This window comes from Nannobrachium achirus (genome assembly GCF_963921795.1).
Source record: "Nannobrachium achirus genome assembly, chromosome: 2".
In the NCBI taxonomy this organism is placed as follows: domain Eukaryota; kingdom Metazoa; phylum Chordata; class Actinopteri; order Myctophiformes; family Myctophidae; genus Nannobrachium; species Nannobrachium achirus.
The window spans coordinates 19,632,374-19,658,886 of NC_137811.1; the positions used below are offsets into that span (position 1 = coordinate 19,632,374).

General features: G+C 45.7%; 1 protein-coding gene across 1 annotated transcript in view; it reads left to right on the top strand.

Moving 5' to 3' along the window:
- Positions 1-24,516, top strand: part of hivep3b (HIVEP zinc finger 3b) — a gene marked incomplete at both ends in the record, with an annotated part of 40,890 nt that extends 16,374 nt beyond the window's left edge. The window contains 6 exons of the mRNA XM_080740377.1: positions 3,910-4,073; positions 16,110-16,285; positions 16,890-16,991; positions 21,527-21,803; positions 21,954-22,392; positions 23,809-24,516. Coding sequence (XP_080596503.1) covers positions 3,910-4,073; positions 16,110-16,285; positions 16,890-16,991; positions 21,527-21,803; positions 21,954-22,392; positions 23,809-24,516 — 1,866 coding nt within the window. The remainder of the gene's footprint in view (positions 1-3,909; positions 4,074-16,109; positions 16,286-16,889; positions 16,992-21,526; positions 21,804-21,953; positions 22,393-23,808) is intronic.
- Positions 24,517-26,513: the final 1,997 nt, after the last annotated feature.

Here is a 26,513-nt window from a genome sequence, read left to right on the forward strand (position 1 = left end):
TTCTATTTTTTCGTGTTTTTTCGTGAATGAACTCCCTGACTTGTCGTCGTACAGTACTTGATCATTCTACAGCGTCACATAAAAGCACCGTTTTGAGCTTTTGTAGATTGACTACTTTTGATGCTTTTGAATTTGAATCCTTTTTGGACATAATGAGGTTTCCAATCGACGATATGATCCTTTTCAATCAGTGTCAGTGACTACAGTCAATCAGATAAATCAATCAGTTATGTCTTTGCTACCAGTGTCTGCTACACTGTCATTTACATACAGTAAGAGACCAGTGTTTGTGACACTGGCATTTGTATTTGTTTCATTCTGATGAAGGCCGGCTGCCTGCAGCTTAAAATGAAAGTGCTTCATATGGAGCCAGAGTGTGCAACACTTCTTTATAAAGTTTGTTTCCAGTAGTCAGCACCTCTCCACAGATATACTGTATGGTTGTGCGTTACCTTCTCTACTATGGTTGTCATTGTCATATGGTGACACAGCTATGGGGTGGTGAGTTCAATTCATCAATGTCATTCTCGATATGAAAAGATTCTTGTAAGAATTATTACGGTAGTTATTACGGTAGTTCAGAAAGTCAAGGCAGCAGGGCAGCTGAGAAGATTATTCGATGAGGGAAGATAGAAGATAATGGGACACCACGATAACTTGGAATTGTAGGTATTAATGTGACTCGGTTCCACAGATAAATATTGTGAAAGTAGCAGATCTACATGCTGCGAGGCGTTGTGAGCATGTAGATCGGCTATTTTCACAATGTTTGCCTCTTGCTTACTTAATATTTGACAGTTTGGCCAGTCCTGTCGAATATTCGACTATTCGAATACTTTGAGGTCGAATAATTCGAATACTAAAAATCACTATTCGTGAATGCCCTACCCTGCACCGGTGTCAGTTTGTTCCTCATGCTCAGTCTCATTCACCAACAAGTGTTTTATGCCTTTGCAGATAAGTCTGTGCAGAGTCACACCGCCAAATTTAATGCAATGTCATTGCAATGAACAGTTTAGCTTTGACGAAAGAAAAATAGTATAGTCCCTGACTGCCTGGACAAAAAAGCCTGCGCCACTGGTCCTGTGTGTTTTGGGAGTTTGATTTGAATGGATGCCAAGTGAAAGCAGTGAAGGGAGTGAAACCTTCAGAGGCTTTTGACGGCAGAGGAGAGTTTAATATCATTCCCTTGACTTGTGGAACCCGGCCCTCTGGGCTGGGCCCTGAGGATATAGCAAAAATCGGAAAACGCTCGCACACTGTTGGACTTTATTGCAGACAGGTACACGCTGTTTGTGGATCATGGGAAATTGAGTCCCTGCATTACTACGGTGTGTATCAGACGGCTGTCTGATATTAACCCATTTAGGCCTGGGATTAGTGAATGCTCTAACTATTGAAAAATAGCAGATATACAAGCTCACAGCGCTGCACTGCGAGCTTGTAGAGCTGCTATTTTTTGAAGAAGTCGTGAAAATGTGTGCAAATCTTTGAATATGTATTTTCAAAGCGAACGTTTGTAACTCAGATTTTGCTTCTGGGTGGTCCCTGGAACTAAATATTTTGAGATGGGGGTACGTGGCCAAATACATATAATTTTGGGGGTCCTTCACAAGAAAAGGTTTGAGAACCACTGACATAGTAGTCTCTCAAGAACAGACTAACTGAGCTCCAGTTAAGAGAAAAGGACCTTTTCATTGACGATGGCTAGCCAGATTGCTGACATAGAAACATAGGTTTTTCAAAAAACCTTAGAAGGATTCAAAAGATACTTATAGAATCGGGTCAAAATTCAAATTTTCACAAATTTTCTAAAATAGCAGATCTACAAGCTCGCTGTGAGCTTTTATATCTGCTATTTTTTAATAGTTAAAGTTATACCATGTAACTTTTTTTATATAACAAATCTTAAAATGGTCCTAACTGTTAAATCGCTAAAGTTTTAGAACCCCCACTTCGTTATTTTCAGCTTCAAAAGCCTTCTCTTTATATGTTTTCTATGAGCCGTGAGGGGGGGAGAATTTCGCGGCAATATGACGTCATCATACTACCGGCCAATCACAGCGAGGGTTATACACTGCCGGCCATTCACAGCGCATCTTGGAGTGGGGTCGCTAGGGCGGCCATATTTGTAGTCTCCCGTGTGTTTCTATACTCGGGTGCACGGTGAAGCTTGGGTGAAGGAGTGTATCTCCGGAATGGCTGAACGCACAGGAACCAGGGACCCCTCAAAAGATAGATCTCGGCGAGGTGGAGGCAGACGCGGGGGTGTGAGAACCGAAAAACGGCCGAAAGAAGCGGACGCGACCGAGGTTTGCTATAGAGCTACTGACCACAAGTTGAGCAACTTACACAGTATAGCTTTAAAGCATAAAATAATGATACACAATAATGTGTACCCGTTCTAAATGCGTTTAAACAATGAAAAGACAGACTGACGTGTTATCGAGTCAATGCAGCCAAGTGTGGTAAATCTATTGACGCGTTTTCGAGTCAATGGCGGTGTGTAGGTGTTAATTAGTGCCCACACACATTTCTGTGATGCCACTGCTGTTATATCATTGCAAGTGGGCCCCCAATAAATTAGCAAAACACAAGTACTTTGTACTGTATGTGTCTATGGAGTTAACATTACTCTAATAGACCCCAGGGTGTGGTTATGATATGCAAATATGTCTTCCCTGTGTATTTTTGGTTGCTTCCTGAAAGCTTCGGAGTCAAAAGTGGCTAACTCAAAACTTGGCTACACACTGGGCTTGTAGGAGGAGGCTGAGGGACTGATTGAGGTGGGTGGTGCTAAGGTGAAAACCAGGTGTACTTAATGAACAGCTGGGTGTGGCCACATAAAAAACAAATTTTAACACTTTCTGTACACTTTTTGGAAATAAATCTTCCTAGAATAATCATAATACCTGATGATCATGTTTTAGGGGGCAAAAAATCATGGCACCCCATTTTTAAGTGGGCCAGATGGGCGGAACCACTATTCTGGTAAACCACCCGGTTCTGCCACGGAGCGGTTTAACACCAACCAGGCTAGTGAACCACTGCTCCACCCTTCTGGGTCCAGCGTGGATGAATGTCTAGTGCAGGGGTCTTCAAAGTGGGTGACGGGGCACCCTGTGGTGCCGTGACGGCAGTCCGGGGGTGCCGTGAGATAATTTGATGATATTTGGAATTTACTTGGAATTCAGTCAGTTCTAACCAAAATGGCGATTATTTCAGCATTTTCCTCACAACATAATCACAAAAATATCCTCACTGTCGGGCAGAAACCTCGTATCTCCAAGTTTCAAATGTGTACGTCTTTTGGTAAAGCAAAGCCCTGCTTCATCATACAAGACTGTCGCACAAAACTAGTGAAAACAGCCGATCTACAAGCACAGTTGTGTGCTTGTAGATCGGCTGTTTTCACTAGTTTAGTACATTTTATAGATGATAAATACAAAACGAACGGTTTTGGACATACAACATTTCCACCCGACAACGACGATATGCTATAAATATAAGGTGCTGGGAGTGAAAATTATAATGTAGGGGTGCCTCGGATTAAAATAATATTTTTGGGGTGCCCTGAGACAAAAAAGTTGAGCCCCTGGTCTAGTGACCCACTGCTCCAGCCTTCTGGTTCCAGCGTGGATGGATGTCTAGTGAATTTACCTACATCATCCCACGAGGGAAATTCAGTTTTCAGCTTAACCCAGCTGAACCCAGTGCTGCCCACAAGGAGCGCGGGGGAGGGGAGCAGTGATAGCTGGAGCGGGGAATCGTACCTGCGACTTCTGGGACCTCCGGAGTCCTAGGTATGGACACTAACCACTCAGCTATCACTGCTGTCCAGTGAAGCACTGCTCCAGCCTTCTGGTTCCAGCGTGGATGAATGTTTCCTGCGTTGTGTCTGGAGTGTAGGTACACGCCGCCCCACCCGGCGCCCCCCTCCAAGTGAAGGAGCCACCGCCGCCCCCCCACCAGGAGGACAAGAAGAAAGGGAAGAGGGAGGAGGAGGAGGAGGACGGAGCCTCCACCTCCAAGCAGGGCGAGCAGCCGCCCCGCGTACGCATCTTTGAAGGCGGGTAAGACCATGAGATGACACCAGACACACTTTATTGATCCTTTGAGGAGTGACTGGGCTGTAACCTGTACTGCAGCATGAATAGCAATGGGCATCCCCCCACGCACGCACGCACGCACGCACGCACACACACACACACACACACACACACACACACACACACACACACACACACTAGGGCATTCACGAATAGTGATTTTTAGTATTCGAATTATTCTACCTCAAAGTATTCGAATAGTCGAATATTCGACAGGACTGGCCAAACTGTCAAATATTAAGTAAGCAAGAGGCAAACATTGTGAAAATAGCCGATCTGCGAGGCGTTGTGAGCATGTAGATTGGCTATTTTCACAATATTTATCTGTGGAGACCGTTGGTCGCTTATCTCCACAAATAGGCCAAAAGTTTGTTTTACCAATTATCAAGACATACGGGCAGTTGACAGTTTGCCATGGTTACTCATTGAAGTTGAATCTCCATATATGGAGATAACCTACGCATCACACTAAGTCTGACCTCACCAGCCCATATTTGGGCATGAGCAACTTATGTCTCCATATATGGAGATATGATGACATCACACAGTCCTCAGCCGATGATGTGGCGTGATGTCATACAATACACAAACGAGCCCTACAGTATAAAGGGGCAATTCTTGCCAGGAAAGAAGCATTTCTTCGACTCAGACCTTATCGCCAGGGTTGGCTTATAGCAGCTGTCGGTAGGACCATATATGGATTCTGTTAGTGTGGATCTCCTAACAGGGCATCATCTGGGATACCATCCCTTTTATGCCCATATATGGAGATCCCTAACAGAATCCCTTTCATGCCCATATATGGAGATCCCTAACAGAATCCCTTTTATGCCCATATATGGAGATCCCTAACAGCATCCCTTTTGTGCCCATATATGGAGATCACTAACAGCTAACAGAATCCCTTTTATGCCCATATATGGAGATCCCTAACATAATCCCTTTCATGCCCATATATGGAGATCCCTAACAGAATCCCTTTTATGCCCATATATGGAGATCCCTAACAGCATCCCTTTTATGCCCATATATGGAGATCACTAACAGCTAACAGAATCCCTTTTATGCCCATATATGGAGATCCCTAACAGAATCCCTTTTATGCCCATATATGGAGCTCTCTAACAGAATCCCTTTTATGCCCATATATGGAGATCCCTAACAGAATCCCTTTTATGCCCATATATGGAGATCCCTAACAGAATCCCTTTTATGCCCATATATGGAGATCCCTAACAGAATCCCTTGTATGCCCATATATGGAGATCCCTAACAGAATCCCTTTTATGCCCATATATGGAGATCCCTAACAGAATCCCTTTTATGCCCATATATTATGGAGAAATCCCTGCTCTGAGTATCTGACATCAGTGTGATGTCACCTGTTTATGCCCATATATGGAGATCCCTGCTCTGCGTATCTGGATGCTATGGTAAACAGTTGGTTGCTAGGGTAAAAAAACATGGTTGCTATGGTAAACAGTTGGTTGCTAGGGTAAACAGTTGGTTGCTAGGGTAAAACCATGGTTGCTAAGGTGGTTGCTAACGTACACTAACAGACCAGCAACAACAGACTGTTGCCACAGCAACGTACACAAAGGTTTGTGTACACATGTGGTGTGATGTCATACTGAAGATATATGACATCACACCGTACACAAACAAAGGTGTGACGTGTGACGTGTGACGGACGGACGGACGGACGGACGGACGGACGGACGGACGGACGGACGGCCGGTGGAGGTTTTCATAGTAAACTGCTCCCTGACGGTCGCAATTAAACCCCTCCTTTTAATTTTATCTTCTTAAAAATGCTAAATACAATGCACAAATAGGTAGTATCGATACAATCGATTCTTTGCACTGCCGATTCGATACGATACAAAATCAAACGATACGATTCGATTTTAGCTGTTTTCATTTCGATCTACTTCTATTTTTTAAGTTAAAAACGATATTTCGATACAGTTACTATATCGTTACAGTTACACCCCTAATAGCTACCCATCACCGATTGTGGGCCCGAATCCACCGTGGATCCTGTAGTGTTGGGTGGGAGGAGTAGGAAGAAGGCTCTAGTCTACGTCGTCCTCCCGGTGGGGGCTCCTCACTGGCAGGTGAGTCGGTAGGATACAACAGCAGTGACAACACACACAAATGTGTGTTCAGAGGAATCAATTGGAATGACGACTAAATTGGGGAGAAAAAAGTGGGTAGAAAGTGACTAGACTCACTCACACGTGTGAAGCCGAGACTGTTAACTGTCCAGGGTTCCCACGGTCATGAAATTCCTGGAAATATTTTTATATATTTTTCCAGTACTGGAAAAGTTTTGGAATTGATCAAGAGTCCTGGAAGGTCCTGGAAAGATACTATGCATTGTCTTTGGTTATTGATTTTGTTAATACCTCTGAAATGACAAATTTAAACATTGGCCAAATTGTCAAATATTAGAGGCAGAAATTGTGAAAATAGCAGATCTACATGCTCACAACGCCTCGCAACGCGAGGCGTTGTGAGCATGTAGATCTGCTATTTTCACAATAAAACCATGTTATACAAAATTCCTCAACTCTTAGTGCTCGTCACTGGGTGCTAGGGTCCCCAGTTCAAATACCACTGGCATACACTACCTGTTGGCATTGCGCATAGGAGTAAGCAACTCGTTATTGAGCTGAATTATTGTTATAAAGTCCTGGAAATCGGGTTAAATATTCTGGAAAAGTTTTGGAAATGAAATGGTAAAGATGTGTGGGAACCCTTACTGAGTGTCTATCAGTTGTTAAACAGTCCACAACGAGACAACTCAGTCCATGATTCATTATACAAAAAGAAGTGAGTCATCAGTGTTGGCACAAAGGATAGTCTGTACGCCGCCCCGTTTGGATCTCAGGTAGAAGGTGCTCGCTCTCTTCCACCAGCTCATGGTGGAGGTGGATGGGAGGGGGGAAATCTCTACTGGATCTATTTCTAGATCCAATTGTTTCGACGACTGCCGTCGGCAGGTTAGCTAGTCAGCAGCGTCAGGGTTACTGAGGTTAGCGTTTGGGTTAGGTTTAGGCATAGAGGTTATGAAGTTTGGATGAAGTTAGGTTGAAGGTACGTTGAAGTTAAGTTGAATTTAGGTTGAAGCTATGTTGAATTTAGGTTGAAGCTATGTTGAAGTTACGTTGAAGTTAGGTTTAAGTTAGGTTAACGTTCTGTTGAAGTTACGTTGAAGTTACGTTGATTTTAGGTTGAAATTCGGATGAAGTTAGGTTGAAGGTACGTTGAAGTTGAGTTGAAGTTAGGTTGAAGCGACGTTGAAGTTACGTTGAAGTTACTGTACATTGAAGTTAGGTTGAAGTTACATTGAAGTTAGGTTGATGTTAGGTTGAAGCTATGTTGAAGCTATGTTAGAGCTATGTTGAAGTTACATTCACCCGCGTCGGCAGGTTAGCATTTCACCAGGTTAACATTCACCTGCGTCGAAATACCGGGACGTAGAACTTAAAGTTGTACCATGTAACTTTTTTTATAAAACAAATCTTAAAATTGTCCTAACTCTTAAATCGCTAAAGTTTTAGAACACCCACTCCGTTATTTTCAGCTAATGAAGCCTTCTCTTTATATGTTTTCTATGATCCTGACCGGGGACCGGTTTTCGCGCAAAAATTACGTCATCATACACTACCGGCCAATCACAGCGAGGGTTATACACTGCCGGCCAATCACAGCGCATCTTGAAGTGGGGTCGCTAGCTATCACAATAGGGCGGCCATATTTGTAGGCGCCCGTGTGTCTCTATCTATACTCGGGTGAAACACTCCGTTTCTCCGGAATGCCTGAACGCACAGGAACCAGGGACCCCTCTAAAGATAGATCTCGGCGAGGTGGAGGCAGACGCGGGGGTGACGCGGGGGTGTGAGGCCCGGTCCGCGGCGGAAAACGGCCGAAAGACGCGGACGCTACTGACCACTAGTTGAGCAACTTACACAGTATAGCTTTAATGTTATGTTGAAATATCGACACACTCCCGATGGGAGGAGGTTTTCACAGGATGGAGTCAGTTAGGTTAGGGAAGAGGAAGACGAAGATGGCGAGGATGTTGAATACCCATCATTATGATGTAAAGTAGAAGGAGCCATCCGTCCAACTCTCCCCTGTTCGTATTTCGTCTTTGTCGGGTGAAAAACTAGCCTCGTGAACCAGCCTCCCCCGGGAAATCTAAATCAATTTAGAATTCCGGGGGAGGCTGCTTCACGGTGCTAGATGGAAACCTTGTTATGTCCAAAACCGTTAACTAGTAGCAGACATGCAAGCTCGAAACGCATCGCTTGGCGCCACGTTCCTTGCGAGCTTGTGGATCTGCTACTTTTGATGCTTTTGTGTGACGTTGTAGCATCATGATCAAGTAAGGACGGTAATTTACTAAGACAAAAATAAATACGTTAGAATATGGAGATAGGAGGTTTGTGCCTCCAAGGCTCCAACAACAAGGATGTGTTGTTAGTAGAGGCAGCCAGACAGCGTGGGCAGGGGGACACAGAGCACAGCCACAGACAGAGGTTTGGTTGGATGCTTAACCCATTTAGAACAGGGTACACAGTATTGTGTATCATTATTTTATGCTTTAACTATTGAAAAATAGCAGATATACAAGCTCACAGCGCGGCACCGAGTGCCGCGCTGCGAGCTTGTAGATCTGCTATTTTTGAAAAATGGTGAAAATTAGAATTTTGACCCGATTCTATAAGTGTCTTTTGAAGATATTTTTGAAAAAACCTATGTTTCTATGTAAGCAATCTGGCCAGCCATCGTCAAAGAAAAGGTCCTTTTCACTTAACTGGAGCTCAGTTAGTCTGTTCTTGAGAGAACAGTCAGTGGTTCTCAAACTTTTTCATGTGAAGGACCCCCAAAATGATATTTATTTGGCCACGGACCCCCATCTCAAAATATCTAGTTCCAGGGACCACCCAGAAGCAAAATTTGAGTTACAAACGTTCGCTTTGAAAATACATATATTCAAAGACTTGCACACATTTTCACGACTTTTTCAAAAATAGAAGATCTACAAGCTCGCAGCAGCTTGTATATCTGCTATTTTTCACTGGTTAAAGCATTCAATAATTCTAGGCCTAAATGGGTTTTAATGTGATGGTGGTGGCCGTGGTGGCCGCTGAACCGCTGTGTGATGACAGCAAGGACTTTCACCATGGAGAGGACGTGACAGATGGCAGGACTGCTGCCCCAGGGGACGGGGGGACACATACGCACCAGTGGTCATCGGCATGCTGGCTTGTGGTGGACAGTTTTGTTAAAATTCATTTATTTGTCACAGACATACACAATTAGTAGACTAACACATAAAGAGCTACAGTATAGCCCTAAAGGAGTTTACCTAAGCCATGTCGTTGTCAGCAGCGCTTCAGGTGGACTCTGGGTGACCCTGGGTGTTAGTGACACGGTGTGTTAAGTGGTGAACATTACACACTTTTGTTGCAATGTCTCATATAATTAACCATGTGTGTATATCATCTCTGTCAGACGGAAACCTCCGTCCAAAACTGTAAAAAGAATTGAGCGGTGTTAACCGCTCCTACATTTCAATGTCTTAGTCAGGGACCCACAGGCCCAAAAGCTCAAGGAATAGGGTTGACTGTGAAACTGTGAAAAGCTCAAGGAATGTTTTTCATGCAAAATAAATGCTTGCAATGGATTCATAATCATGAAGAACCCCTAGTTTGACCCCTCACATGCTACTTACATTTTTTTTTCTGTATAGTGAAGTCAATGGGACAGTTAATACCGGTATACAAATGGCCATAACTTTTTGTCGCGATTTTTCTGGTAGAGTAGACCTCTCATTCTGTGGACCTGTGGATGTATCAGCACGGATCTCCATGTAGAGAGATCCGTGCTCATACACAGGGGACTGCCCATAAGTCCGAAGGTTCATTAGTCCGAAGGTTCATTAGTCCGAAGGTTCATTAGTCCGAATTTAGTTAGGGTTACTGAGGTTAGGGTTAGGGCTAGGGTTAGAGTTAGGCATAGTATTCTTAACAAATTCGGACTTATGAACCTTCTGACTAATGAACCTTCGGACTATTGAACTTCTGACTAATGAACCTTCGGACTAATGAACCTTCGGACAAATGAACCTTCGGACCAACGCCATGGCACCCATACACATAAGGTAACTGACGTCACGGACAGAGCGGCCCATACAAAGGGTGTCATGTTTGCACCACTCCCTTCGCACAGGTGTGATTTTGTTTCATTCTTAATTCAAAAACAGCAAAAGCAGCAGAAGCTCAAAACGTGTCGCCTCTCGCCGAGTTTCGAGCTTGCGCATCTGCTTACTGTAAGTCCCTCTGCCAAATGTAAATGCCTAAATTGTAAATTATAAATTGGGTAAAATAAATACAAAAAAAAGCCATTATACAGTATATGGCTTCAGCATCAGGTGTGATGGTGTAGACTCAGTCACCTTCCATCGAAGTCAATCATGTGCTTCGTGCCGCTGTGGAATTGACAGCTTCATACAACTCAACATCCTGCTAGGGGGAAGTAATATTCTTTACACAATATATCCTCTGCTAGGGGGAAGTAATATTCTTTACACAATATATCCTCTCCCGCATCCTAAATGTGGTTATTGCACCAAACGGGGGCAATCGGTCTGATTCCTCGCTGGAACACCTGGAGTGCTTTTTCCTGATTGAATGGGAGACAGACAGACGCGCAGAGAGAGAGAGGGAGAAAAGAAGAGGAGTAGCTTCCTCCGTCTATAGCAGTGCAGCGTGCTGGAGATGTGAGCGGAGAGGTATTTTTAGCAGCGACAGAAGAACTGCTGCATGTTGTATCAGTGAGCGGAGTGGAGAGGCGTGGAGCAGGCAGGCAGCTCCTCAATGAATGCAACAGAACTATATGTCACACTCCTGGAATTTACTTCATACTTTAGCTATTGAAAAATAGCAGATCTACAAGCTCACAGCGCGGCACATTGCCGCAAAATTTGAGTTACAAACGTTCGCTTTGAAAATACATAATATTCAAAGATTTGCACACATTTTCACGACTTTTTCCAAAAATAGCAGATCTACAAGCTCGCAGCGCGGCACTCGGTGCCGCGTTGTGAGCTTGTATATCTGCTATTTTTCACTGGTTAAAGCATTCAATAATTCTAGGCCTAATGTAATAATGCGTCCCAGATCTAAATGAACAGTTGTGGAACAATTTGGCTTGGCTCTGCGTTTGCCCGTCCTCGTCGCTGCACATCGGGGAGGGACCGGTCGCTGCTGGCGCTGGAAAGTTACTCTTCCTGTAATTAAAGATCGGCGGAGAAGCACGGAGAACAGAAACCTCTTATCTCCTTATCCTGACTTTTTGTGTTTTTTTTGGTAAACTCACCCTTTGTCAAGTCCCGCCCCTCTTCACACCCATTGGTTGCTGTGTCTTGGTGGGACACTTGGTGGCGGGACACTCCATCCACTGCCATTTTAATTCAGTTGCTTCGTATTGTTATTCTGGGTGTTCAATTCTAATTTCAAACTTGGTTTCAGTCAAATGGAGCTGCTCAGTGGCATTTATAGTGACTAAGCATGTTTTGAAATGTATGTATTTCTCCAAAAGTTATGTTTTAGCAAATTCAACATAAAAAAGGCAGAACCAGAGCGGGACAAGGCAGATAGAGCCAGCTGGTTGGTCAGTCAGGGACCAACCAGAAGGCTAACAAAGGGTGAATTAAGGCCCTACTTGACCATAACACAGCGTCACACGAAAGCATCCAAAGTAGATCTGCTTCTTCATTTGAATGCTGAAAGGTTTTTGGCTTCCCAGAGACGATATTATGCAGCAGCAGCAGCACAGAATGTTGACTGCACGTTAGGGCCTGGGAGATATGACTTCCTATCAATATCACTGCGCTCAGGTGGTGCAGCGATAATACGAGTGCCTCCCCACCACGGTCCGAGAGGTTGGAGGGGTTTGAGTCCACCTTGGTGAATCGAGCGAACACAATTGGCCCGTGTTCGGGAGAGGGAAGCCGTGCGGGGAGGAGAGTGATATTTGTCACTGCTAGGCATTCACCAAATATTCGAATATTCGAATATCAAAGTCACTATTCGACGTTGTTCACCGAAATCGAATATTCGCTTATTATTTATAATTTTTTTGTTTTGTCTTTAAAAATACTGTATATATATATTTCTTCATGGTTTATAAAGCTTGGCTAATTAGGAAGTCATAAGAACCCTGACAAGCACTTGGAATTGTAGGTATTACATTTAATGTGACTCGGTTCCACAGATAAATATTGTGAAAATAGCAGATCTACATGCTCACAACGCCTCGCAACGCGAGGCGTTGTGAGCATGTAGATCTGCTATTTTCACAATGTTCGCCTCTTGCTTACTTAATATTTGACAGTTTGGCCAGTCCTGTCGAATATTCGACTATTCGAATACTTTGAGGTCGAATAATTCAAATACTAAAAATCGCTATTCGTGAATGCCCTAGTCACTGCATGTATTCATACGGGCTGGGGTTGGGGGGCACCTGTGTCAGCGGGGAGTGCTGGGCGGGAGGAGTGGGACGAAAGACTCTACGTCCTCCCGGTGGGGGCTCCTCACTGGCAGGTGAGCCAGTAGGATACACCAGCATGTGGCAACACATACATGTGTGGGAAGGGATACTTTTGAATAATGACTGAATTGGGGAGAAAATGGGGTAAAAACAAAGAAAGAAAAAAATATATATACGGTACTGCATATATCAATGTCACATGTATTTAAAAAGAAAATAAGGAAATAGCTGATCTACAAGCTCGCAAGCTTTTTGCAACTATACTGTGTATGATATACTTATGGACTATGAACTAAAAGTTTTCTTTAACTCAAGTCTCCATGGCGTGAGTAATCAATAGGGAAAAAGTCATACTGGGGTGAACTACTTCTTTAAGTGTTGGCGTTATTTCGTGTCGATTTGTTAATTTTTGACAGGCAATACATGCATTTTGGGATCTTGCTTTGGCAATGTAAAGTTTGTTTCATGCCAATAAAGCTTCTTTGCATTGAAGATTGCTCTCTACTTCCCCATGTGGCAGAGTCAGGTCATTACAGGTTATATTTTCATCTAAAGGGCTGATTATCTCAGAAGTAGAAATTATGCATGGCATCATTCTATAAGCCATATCTTCAAAACTGTTGGGTCAATAATGAAAATGAAAAAAAATTCAATGACTAGCCGTCAGCCGGGTTCGGTCACATATATCAAAATCTAACAAATTATCCCCAATGTGGGTCTTGGTATGTTTTCGGTTAATTTCCCGGCCTTGCTGTCCGTCTGGTCGCTGGTGGGGGTATGGGGGTTAGAAGCTCGTCGCTGGTGGGGGTATGGGGGTTAGAAGCTCGTCGCTGGTGGGGGTATGGGGGTTAGAAGCTCGTCGCTGGTGAGGGTATGGGGGTTAGAAGCTCGTCGCTGGTGAGGGTATGGGGGTTAGAAGCTCGTCGCTGGTGAGGGTATGGGGGTTAGAAGCTCGTCGCTGGTGAGGGTATGGGGGTTAGAAGCTCGTCGCTGGTGAGGGTATGGGGGTTAGAAGCTCGTCGCTGGTGAGGGTATGGGGGTTAGAAGCTCGTCGCTGGTGGGGGTATGGGGGTTAGAAGCTCGTCGCTGGTGGGGGTATGGGGGTTAGAAGCTCGTCGCTGGTGGGGGTATGGGGGTTAGAAGCTCGTCGCTGGTGAGGGTATGGGGGTTAGAAGCTCGTCGCTGGTGAGGGTATGGGGGTTAGAAGCTCGTCGCTGGTGAGGGTATGGGGGTTAGAAGCTCGTCGCTGGTGAGGGTATGGGGGTTAGAAGCTCGTCGCTGGTGAGGGTATGGGGGTTAGAAGCTCGTCGCTGGTGGGGGTATGGGGGTTAGAAGCTCGTCGCTGGTGGGGGTATGGGGGTTAGAAGCTCGTCGCTGGTGGGGGTATGGGGGTTAGAAGCTCGTCGCTGGTGGGGGTATGGGGGTTAGAAGCAGATTGTGCTGGTGAGGGTATGGGGGTTAGAAGCAGATTGTGCTGGTGGGGGTATGGGGGTTAGAAGCAGATTGTGCTGGTGGGGGTATGGGGGTTAGAAGCAGATTGTGCTGGTGGGGGTATGGGGGTTAGAAGCAGATTGTGCTGGTGGGGGTATGGGGGTTAGAAGCAGATTGTGCTGGTGGGGGTATGGGGGTTAGAAGCAGATTGTGCTGGTGGGGGTATGGGGGTTAGAAGCAGATTGTGCTGGTGGGGGTATGGGGGTTAGAAGCAGATTGTGCTGGTGAGGGTATGGGGGTTAGAAGCAGATTGTGCTGGTGGGGGTATGGGGGTTAGAAGCAGATTGTGCTGGTGGGGGTATGGGGGTTAGAAGCAGATTGTGCTGGTGAGGGTATGGGGGTTAGAAGCTCGTTGCTGGAGGGGGTATGGGGGTTAGAAGCTCGTTGCTGGAGGGGGTATGGGGGTTAGAAGCAGATTGTGCTGGTGGGGGTATGGGGGTTAGAAGCAGATTGCAGGTCTTGCATAGAGAGGACAATTCATAGCTGCCAGGGACATAAAACATCTGGTGGTTGCTTCCACTGACTGCAGGCTCTGCAAATAGCCTTTCAGTAAACATTCCAGATTGCATAAACAACATTTTTATAGAGTGGATCTAAATGTGTTGCTGATTTTTTTCTTCTTTTTTAAATACTCCGCCTATTTTTGAGTTGTTGTCCATAGGCAGGCTTCCCTGGCCCTCTTTCTCTCTCTTATAAGCTGACTGACTGCTGTTGTTGGCAGAGAGGCCCGGATGCTGCAGAATGGCTGGCATTCTGTGCACTCTCCTCTCCTCTCCTCTCCTCTCCTCTCCTCTCCTCTCCCCTCCCCTCCCCTCTCGGGGTGAACTTTTGGGTTTTTGGTGGGGCTTCCCCTTCCATCCTGCCTCCATAAAGAGGGACTTGTGTGGAGAATGCTGTGCATCCATTTACATCGCCGCTGTCGCCCAAAGAAACCTCTCGTCTCCGTATTATAACGTTTTGTGTTTAGTCCTTTTTAAATCAACACCCTGCTTGCTAGATCGTCACACAAAAGCATCAAAAGTAGCGGATCCACGAGCTCGAATGTTTTGAGCTCGCGCAGATCTGCTACTTTTGACGCTTTCCAATTAAAATCGTGAAAAGTAACGGTTTTGGACATTATGAGGTTTCCACCCGACAGAGACGATTTTGAGCGGTGCTCCTGGAAGGAGCTAAGCTCCAACATCTGGCTTTGTCCGGGCCCTGAAACGTCCATGGCCTACATCTGGCCTACATCTGGCCTACATCTGGCCTACATCTGGCCTAGATCTGGCCTAGATCTGGCCTACATCTTGGCACAAAGCGCTCAAAGTTTGTTGTACGCCCAGGGTCACGTTGGCCAAGCTTCGTGGGACGCTTAATGAAATTAACTCCTAATTGCACAGCTCACTTCACATTTTTGTGAACAATTATTTAATCGCCAGTGCCGGGGGTTTTCATAGTTTTTCCCTTATTTCCGAGGCTCCTTGAACGCACCAACGTCAAAATCGAATCAGATTACTTCCGTTTCCGGCCCGTCTCGTCTATCGTCTATCACCCAGTAAAGAAAAATGATATCCGCGGCCATCCGTGCTTTTGTTATGGTCCGTAGAGAAGGGCTTGCTTCACAACAAGAATGCGGTCTGGAGGTAGATTACGAGATAAAGCCATTTTTGTGAATGTCATAACATTGGCCTGGATGCATAAAACGGATTTCCTGATTGAGTTATATCCCGATGCATTGTGGGAATTTGAGTTTTTCTCTTCCCTTCAGCTACGGTTTAATATAAAACCTTATCAACTTCGCCAATCTCTGCGACGGCACTCGCCGACATCAAAGAGTTTGACGAGGCGCCTCGTTGTCGGCATCAGATGAGTTAATGCTCTCTCTCTCTCTCTCTCTCTCTCTCTCTCTCTCTCTCTCTCTCTCTCTCTCTCTCTTTGTCTCTCTCTCTCTCTCCCTCTCAGGTACAGGTCCAGTGAGGAGTACGTGTACGTGCGGGGTCGCGGTCGGGGGAGGTACGTGTGCGGCGAATGCGGGATCCGCTGCAAGAAGCCCAGCATGCTGCGCAAGCACATCCGCACGCACACCGACGTCCGTCCGTACGTCTGCAGACACTGCAACTTCGCCTTCAAAACCAAAGGTGAAGACCATGTACTGTACGTCTCATAATGCACGGGGTGTTGGCTGTGGTTACGGTGATTTGAGTACAGGTGTTTATTATTAATCTTTATTATACGTGCCTGTGTAAATTGTTTTCCTCATACGGGGCAGTGTTTCTCAACCTGTGGGTCGGGGGGGGGGGGGGGGGGGGGGTCCCCAAATGATTGAGGGTGGTCCCCAGATGATTAACTTAATGTGCAACATTGTTTTCTCAGTCAACAGTAAACAAACCAACATAAAGTTTAATGTATAGAGGGTGTCTGCACATTTCTAATGGACTTTTTAATACCTCTACGGCAGAAATTGTGAAAATAGCCGATCTACATGCTCACAACACCTCGCGTAGATCTGCTATTTTCACAATAGAACCGTGTTATACAAAATGTAATGCCTCAACTCTTAGTGCTCGTCAGGGTGGGGGATCCCCAGTTAAAATATGATTATTTTGGGAGTCGCGGCCTGCAAGTCCCTAACTTGCAAGAAACGTTATTACAAATGATGAGTCCACCAAAAAAAAAACATCCAGCGTGATTTGCGCATCATGGCCACACGGGGCATTCAATCCTTTCCTTCTTCCTTCCCAGGGAACCTTACCAAACACATGAAGTCAAAGACTCATGGGAAAAAGTGCCAGGCCATGGGAGTGTCCGAGTCGTCGTTGGACGAGCCAGAGAGCGAGGAAGCATGTACGTACCGTACCTTACCGTTTGTGGGTTCATTTAAAGAAAGTGAAGAAGAACCATGCGTCCAGCATAGGGCTAAGACTATTACTTCTTCCATTAATCTGTTAAGTATGTCAAGTGTGAACACATGAGTCTTCTACAGTGAAAAGGTGGGTAAGTCCCAGGGTTGGCACCGAAGTTGTGGAACAAACTCGCTTTGAGGATCAAGACAGATTTCGACTGTAGCTTTAGCACCACACCACACAACACTACACTATACTACACCACATAACAATATCTACATTTTCCATTCCGGGTCAAAAGTACCCCCTCTCAAATCCACAGGTATGAGTAGCAGACTCCGATCAGTAGGGACTTTAAGCTACGACGGCTATGGCAGTCCGCTACGGTAACCAGACATGGATCAGTGCTCGATAAACCTGCTTTCCGTCGCAGCCGTTCCTACTAAGGCGGAAGCTACCTTTCCACGTAGCGTCTACAACGTCTGCTGCATAGACGCGTCACCATGGGAACCAAAGAGTTCAGTAAAAGGAGTGGTAACCCGTTGCTGACGGCTCTTTGCTTAATGATTGCGACCGTCAGGTCGCACTTACTACCAAAACCTCCACCGGCTGTCTGTCCGTCTGTCCCTCCGTCACACGTCACACTTTTGCCCTGCTCATATCTCCGCAACCGTTGCCCCGATCCATGCCAAATTTTGCACACATACTCCTTGCCTGCCAAACTCAACTCAACTCAATTCTCACATGGCCCTCTTCTAGCGCCACCATGAGGCCGTCTGTCTGTCTGTCCGTCTGTCCCTCTGTCACACGTCACACGTCACACTTTTGCCCTGCTCATATCTCCGCAACCATTGCCCCGATCCATGCCAAATTTTGCACACATACTCCTTGCCTGCCAAACTCAACTCAACTCAATTCTCACATGGCCCTCTTCTAGCGCCACCATGAGGCCAATTCTTGAAAAACACATTTTTGGACACTGCTCCTAAAATTTTTGCCCTAAAATCACGCAAATCGGTACACAGTATGTCTACACTCATCTCATCAACATGGATATGTCCCATTTAGCGCCACCTTCAGGCCGATTTTTTAAAACACATTTTTGGACACTGCTCCTACAAATTTTGCCCTAAAATCATGCAAATCGGTACACACTTGCTCTACACTGATGTCATCAACATGGATCTGTCCCATTTAGCGCCACCTTCAGGACGATTTTTTAAAACACATTTTTGGACACTACTCCTACAGATTTTGACCTAAAATCACGCAAATCGGTACACAGTATGGCTACACTCATCTCATCAACATGCATCTGTCCCATATAGCGCCACCATCAGGCCGATTTTTACATACACATTTTTCCACACTTCTACACATTTTGGCCTAAAATCACGCTGAGACCTGACGGTCGCTTATCTCCCGATTAGGGAGTCTTACTGGTTTTGACTGCTAGGGCAATCGTGTCATAGCAGCTGTACTTCCGCCTAACGGAGACGTCCTGAAAACCGTCCAACCGTCCAAGTCCCTATTGACACTCCTTCATACTGTAGGTGGAGGTCATTGCCTCTTGCCTTGTACTGTATTCATATATCCTGGTCTAGTCAGTGAGTGATTATGAAGTGTTTGGCCCTGTTTGGCCTAGCTCAGATTGAGGACCAACTAGAAGCAGTGCTCTTCCGAGCACAGGTCTCCACCAGGTCAGGCATGTAATGTGTTTTACATAAGTCGGCCTCCTGATGGCGCTATAAAAGGCTGATGTAAAAAATGCAGGGAAAAGGTTTTACCTTGGCCTCTAAGGAGTGCGCATACAAAGTTTGACACTAATCGGTGGAGTTATAGGTGAAAACATGAATCGGCCTGTTATAGCGCCACCATGAGGCTGATTTGATTTTTCTTAAGTGGCATTTATTCCTCTGCCTATTGGGAATGTGCATGCACAATTTCACCAAAATCGCACACTGCGTTCAGGATTTCAGGCATTTTATTCAAAACTGACCAATCCTGCAAACTTGCGCCACCATGAGGCTGATTTGATTTTTCTTAAGTGGCATTTATTCCTCTGCCTATTGGGAATGTGCTTGCACAATTTCACCAAAATCGCACACTGCGTTCAGGATTTCAGGCATTTTATTCAAAACTGACCAATCCTGCAAACTTTGAAAGCCAGTTTTAGCCAATCAGGATGGAATATGGAAAATCTGACACATCCATGTCGATCACATGACTGTAGAGATACTGTCTACTGATTTACGTGATTTTTGGACAAAATCTGTAGGAGTACTGGCAAAAGTTAGTTTTGCAAAAGTCGGCCTCCTGGTGGCGCTAGAACAGGCCCATGTGAAATATTTGGGGCAGAGGTTCTGAATTGGTGTCGAGGGAGTGTGTGTGCACAGTTTGGCAGCGACCGGGCCAACGGCGCCGGAGATTAGCTGGTAACGGACAAACGGACGGACGGACGGACGGACGGACGGACGGACGGACGCACGGACGGACGGACGGACGGACGGAGGGGAAAACATACTCTCCCTCAGCCTTCGGCTGGTGGAGACAATTATATGAACAGTGTCATGCAAAAACTGGGAAAATAGCAGTGAAAATAGATTTACAAGCTCACAGCGCGTCACATACTTAAAAAAAATATATCGCCTATAATGACCCAAAATAGGGATTGATTATTAATCGAATATTTTATCAAGTCTTCAATATTCTTTTTATAATTAGATTCATTATTTGTTGCACCGTACGTCCAACACAGCTGGGTGAACTTTGAAAAGCTCGCTAGAAGGTTTTCAGCGCTGACCGTGGTTACGCAACAACAACCCCCGTGTTCTTTTCCTCTCCTGGTTTGTTTGGCCCCCGAGAGCACAATACAGGACAGAATAAATAAATGAAAGAACGCAGAGCATTCCTTCAGAGTCTCCGAGACCTTACTACTGGAGTGGTGCAAAGCAATTGGGGTATTTGAGTATTTCCAATTTCCAGCCTACTTTTACTTCCACTCCACTACATCTCAGAAACAAATATTGTACTTTTACTCCACTACAATTATTTGACAACTAATAGTTACTAGTTACTATAGGTTTTGATTATTATTCAAAAAACATACATTACTTCAGCCCTATATACATTCTGGCCATTTGACAATCTACAAGCTCACAATGTGTCACGATGCGATGCATTGTGAGCTTGTAGCTATTTTCAAAGGAGTTTTAGACGTTATGCATTCGAAAACTTAAACCGTTAAATGGGACATTCTGAATAATGAGTACTTTCTACTTTGGTACATTTTGATATCAATACTTTTGCACTTTTATTTAGAATTCAGGACTTCTACTTGTATAACAGAGTATACATTTTCTACATTGCATTATTGAGTACTTTTTCCACCACTGCAGTGGTCTGGCCTGAAGGAACGGGCTCTGAAGGATGTTCTGTTGTTGGCTGCTATAACAAACACATTCCAAACACACTTACACTACAGCAGGGGTCTACAACTTGTTTTCAGCCCAAGGACCCCCTTAGCTGAGAGAGAGAGAGATGAAGCAGCCAAGGACCCCCACTACATGTTGTACAAAAATTGTGTTGCAGATTAAACTGTTTCATAGATTTCATAGATAGCTTTATAGACTTGTTTGAAAACACTGTCATCAGTGTTTAGTTTGGATTCTCAGACATTTGACCACTTAAACCGTCAATAAACATGACCGTTGGCTCTGTACTTGGTCTTTTTTCCGTCTACAACAAACCTCTACTTCAAAAGATTTGCGAATAATAAATTGCAAATAATGTTGCAATTCGATGATTATGAAATAATTGTAACAGGCCTAGTCATGCTACTCTCCTCGCCTGTGTCTTTCTAGCTGACATCAGACCTCATTCACTAAAGCCAGAGGCATGCTGCTATGCATAGGTTCGCATTCACAGGACTTCTGTTTTGATGTGTTCAATGGAGGTACAGTGCTAGGCAGTGAAGTCCTGTGCTCTGTCTCCATTCTCAGGCCATGTTGTTTAACACAGAGTGGTTGACAGAGAGGGTGCAGTGGACCTAAACTGTAGGTCACAGTTTTTCAAATGGGGGTCAGTGTTTGTTAACTGTTTGGGGCGGCAGTGGCTCAGGGGTAGAGAAGCCGTCATTAGAACACGGGAGGTTCCCGAAGGGTTCCCAGTTCGATCCCGGGCTCCCCCAGAGTTAATGTCGAAGAGTCCTTGAGCAAGACTCTGAACCCCCAGCTGCTCCCGGTGAGCAGGTTGGTGCCTTGCATGGTGCCTTGCATGCCTCCTAAAGGCTCTATATAAATGCACCATTTACCATTTAAAAAACAACCACACAAAGCCACACAGACAATATGTCAATATGAATGAATTAATCAGTACACAGTAGGTTTGAGGCATGTTACAATTAATTAGTTTGAACCATTGTAAAAAATATATATACTGTACAGTATATATTTATAGATGGTTACCGGTAAGTTATGTTGGGCTGTAGACAAAGACAGCAAGACCAACTATGTCTATGTGCATCTTCTCCAGCAGGGGGCAGCGAGGAGCGAGTGCACGGCTCCGAGGAGCAGCAGGAGGAGGAGCACCAGTTCTCCGACGTGGACGAGTCCGACGAAGAGGAGGAGAACGAGGAGGACGAGGAGGAGGAGGAGTCCTCGTCCCATGACGAGCCGCCATCCTCCTCCTGCTCCTCCCACGACACCCGACCGTCCACAGGGGGGCACTCTAGGCAGTCTCAGCAGGGCACGCCGGACCCTGAACCCTCCTCGAGTCTCAGCCCCAGTCAGGAGAAGGCTTCACCTAGAAGGCCGTGGCCTGAGCCCCCCGCGGGCCTCAGCCCCAGTCGCAGCCAAGAGAAGCTTTCTCCTAGAAGGCCGTGGCCTGAGCCCCCCGCGGGCCTCAGCCCCAGCCGCAGCCAGGAGAAGGCCTCTCCCAGGAGGAGGCCGTGGCCCGGCGGCAGGAAGGCCACCTCGCCGGGCAGCCGGAGAGCCGTGTACTCGCGGCGTGGCGGTGGCGGCGGCTGGAACGCCGGCCCGCGGCCGCGAGCCTTCTCCTCCCCCAGCAGCGAGAGCTGCTCCCCCAGCCGCAGCCTGTCTCCCCGGCTGGACCTGTCCTTCTCCCCGGTACGCAGCCTCTCCCCCAGGCTGGACCTGTCCTTCTCCCCGGTACGCAGCCTCTCCCCCAGGACGGACCTGTCCTCTCCCGGCGCCCGGCACCTCTCGCCGTCCCCCGAGAGAGGCCCGTCCCCCGTCAGAGCCGCGTCGGCGTCGCCCCTGCGCTGCGGCTCTGGGTTCCGGTCGGCGCGGAGGTCCCAGGTCTCTCCCTCGCCGCGCAGGCTCCAGCACTATAGGCCTCCTGCTCACCTGCCCTGGGAGAGCCCTGGGAGCAAGAGGGCCTGGGTGAGTTCCAGTTATAGGCATTTACTGTAGCAGCTCTTAGGCAGTGCAACTTACAATAAACAAGGTTAATCACATACCGTACATATAATGCAGAGGGAGCAGTGAAATAAACAAAACAAACTAAGAACTGCACTGTATCGAGGTGCCAACTTCGATTACCAGGAATGCTGGTCCCTCATTGGCTGTTAATGATGACGTTGCCAGAGATCCCTGATTGGGCTATGGTCTTCAACAAGAGGAGACATTGACATACAGTACATACATACATTCATACATTCACAGCCAATTCAGGGCTATGGTCTTCAAAAAAGGGAGACACCATCATACATATACCCTGCAGATTACAGTACTTGCACGCTCTGCTTGCGCAAGTAACTAGTATACCAGGTAAACACTGGACCTAGTATCTGTCTAAACAACATGCTATCTAAATAACATTCTGTATTTTTGAAACTATAGGTTACCAGGTAAACAATTAACCTAACCTAGATCATATTCTTAACATTCATCTGAAGCCCTTATATTCAGTGTGAAGCATTGTTCATTTTAGGTTCACATAATAATGTCCAGAACCTATACAACATATATTTGTATAATGTGATTCTGATCATTTCCTCATGCCCACTGTTTGAGATCAGGAGTTCTGAGGAGCGTCCAGTTAAGTACGAAGCAAACAACTCTGGCAGCTATGATAATTCCAACCTTTACAAAAATTAAAGGAGTAGTTCACCCCCAAAATGACTTTTTTTCTATTGATTAGTCACACCATGGGACTAGAGTTCAATAATATGTTTTGGTTTTTGTCACATTCCTAAGACAAAAATTTGATTCGAGTAAATGTACCCCCATTGATTCCGGATGGTGACCCGTTTCGAAACGGGTCACCATCCGGAACGAATGGGGGTAAATGTATTGTTATCACATTTTTGTCTTAGGAATGTGACAAAAACCAAAAAATATTATTGAACTCTAGTCTCCATGGCGTGACTAATCAATAGAAAAAAAGTCATTTTGGGGGTGAACTACTCCTTTAAACACATTATTTTTGTTATATTGGTTATCACCAATGCTGTCTGTGAGGAAACTTTACACCAATAAAAGATGATCCATCATGCAACACTCCCAAATCACGTCATCTTACCATTTCCCAACACACAATGGTATTGTTTGTATTTATTTTCTTTATTGGTCAACAGATTATGAGCAGACAGCAAGGTGAATGAAAGTTGAATTGTATTTGCTTCTTCTTTTTATTGCTCTGACTAAGACATGGCAAACAGGAGATGAGATAGCCTTGACCACAAAATAAAGACAGCTTTTCTTGCATTGTCGGTTCCTCATTACCTAGCAGTGGCAAAGAGTTCATGAGAGTTAGTGGTGTTGATGCCATGCACGGTGTCTTTCCGCCCTCTACAGGAGAGAAGTGGTACAGCAGCAGGGGAAGTGCCCATGTCTCCAGAGGCCACCACGTTCCCCCCAGCTGCCTTCCGTCTCTCCCCCGGCGACGCCCACCCCGGCCACCAGGGGGCCGTGGACCACGTCTTCAGCCACCTCCCCATGCACTCGCAGCAGGCCAAGGTGCCCTACCTGATGATCCCCATCGGGGGCATCCAGATGGTCCAGGCCGGACCCCGCTCGCACCCCACCACCACCACCACCCACCAACACCACCCGTCCTCCCCGACCTCTCCCCCCACAGAGGGGCCGTCGCTGGCCAGGTTTGAATGGTCCTCCTGGGGCTGGACCCCCAGAACTCAAGGGCTCAGGACTCCTGGGCGGCCCTGGTCCGAGGGCCAGGGAGTGGGGAGCGGCCAGAGACCACAGCCAGAGACCACGGACTCAAAGCAATATGGCAGCTTGTACAGCTTCACTCACACACACCACCACCACCTCCTCCACCGCACCACGCCCAGGTGTGTCGTCGCGGCCGCCGAGAGCGCAGAACGTTCGAGAGACAGTCACTTGAGACCGCCCCTCAATCGGACCGCGCCCTCCTCCTCCTCCTTGCACGCCATTGGACAGCCGCCAGAGTGGGAGGAGCCACGGTCTGTTGCTGAGCCGGTGGAGGAGGGAGGAGCTAAGGGAGAGACGGACAGATCAGACCAGAGCACTTCTCGAGCCTGATTCGTACCGAGTTGTTGCGCGCCACGCGGTCGCCCGCTGGCAATAACCGATCTACGAGCTCACCAGGGCAGCGGTTCTCAACCTGGGGGGCTGGGACCTCCAGGGGGGTCCCCAAAATATTTTGGCGGGTCCCCAGATGATTAACTTAATGTGCAATATTGTTTTATCTCCCAACAGTAAACAAACCAACATAAAGTTTAAGTGTTTAGACAGGGTATCTGCACATTTCTAAAGTGACAATTTAAGAACTTTTTAATACCTATAAAATGACAAATTAAACATTGGACAAATTGTCAAATATTAGAGCTAGAAATTGTGAAAATGTTCACAATAGAACCGTGTTATACAACATGTAATGCCTCAGCTCTTAGTGCTCATCAGGATGGGGGTCCCCAGTTAAAATATGATTATTTTGGGGTTTGCGGCGTGAAAAGGTTGAGAACCACTGCACTAAGGTTGACGTTGTGATGCTGTGAGCTTGTTGATCGACTATTTTTGCATGCGACACTGGTGCGCAACTCAGGCTTTTACTAGTCTCTCGACACCTTGATGCACCATGCATCCATTTTTTGCTTTGTTGGTTTACTTTTTTATTTTCTTTATTTTATTGCTTTGTTTTTATACAGTTTTCAATACTATTGTTAACTTAAATGTTTGTTCTTTGGCAATATTCAGGTTTGTTATAAAAAGAAAATGCACTTTTTTTTTTTTTTGTGGAAAAAAATGCTTCTGTAAATCTCGTATCTATCCCACGTGTATCTCTATTGATACTTGCTTAATATCTTAATATCTATTTGAATATGTGTCAAAGGAACGTTGAATACAATTTGTGAATGACCAAAATCTTTAATCAAAAAACAATTTCCTTCTTTTTTTCCAGTATTATTCAGATGGTATAGTTATTACTCGTGCCTTTTCTGTCTGGGTTTGTGTTTTGAGATGTTCAGTAACAGATGTACAGTAACAGGTCAAACCGTTGAGGCGAAGGCTGTGAATCTTTTTTTATAACATACAGTTTTTGTTTGGTGTTTTCGGGGGAGGAGGGCGGTGTACTATTTCATCTCTGTCGGGGGTGGAAACCTCATATTATGTCCAAAACTGTTAGTTTCCAGGATTGAAATTCAAAATCATCAAAAGTCGCAGATCTGCTACGCACAGATAGACGAGTGGCGCCGTTGTTACTTCCTTGTTTACATTCAGCGTGGTAAAGTTGCTGCACGTGAGCCATGCCAAACGTTTCCTGCGTTTTTTTTTTTTTCCTGTTCAGATGGAGACGCGAGGCAGAGTGTATTCAAAGATTTCCATCCTGGAAGGGGGTTTCATTTTGTGTTTTTCAACCCCCCAAAATGCCGTTAACCCATTCAGGCCTAGAATTATTGAATGCTTTAACTATTGAAAAATAGCAGATAAGCTCACAGCGCGGCACCGAGTGCCGCGCTGCGAGCTTGTAGATCTGCGTGTGTGTGCAAATCTTTGAGTATATGTATTTTTAAAGCAAACGTTTGTAACTCAAATTTTGCTTCTGGGTGGTCCCTGGAACTATAATATTTTGAGATGGGGGTCCGTCCGTGGCCAAATAAATATCATTTTGGGGGTCCTTCACATGAAAAAGTTTGAGAACCACTGACATAGTAGTCTCTCAAGAACAGACTAACTGAGCTCCAGTTAAGGGAAAAGGACCTTTTCTTTGACGATAGCTGACCAGATTGCTGACATCCCAAACATAGGGTTTTTCAAAAAACCTTAGAAGGATTCAAAAGACACTTATAGAATCGGGTCAAAATTCTAATTTTCACAATTTTTCGCAGCGCGGCACTCGGTGCCGCGCTGTGAGCTTGTATATCTGCTTTTTTTCAATGGTTAAAGCATAAAATAATGATACACAATAATGTGTACCCGTAAGAGGTTTCTGCCCCACAACGACGATTTGTTGTTCAGATTGTTTCTGTTCCAGAGATTCCCAACCTTTACGTAGGGGATCCATAGGGCCTGCTTGA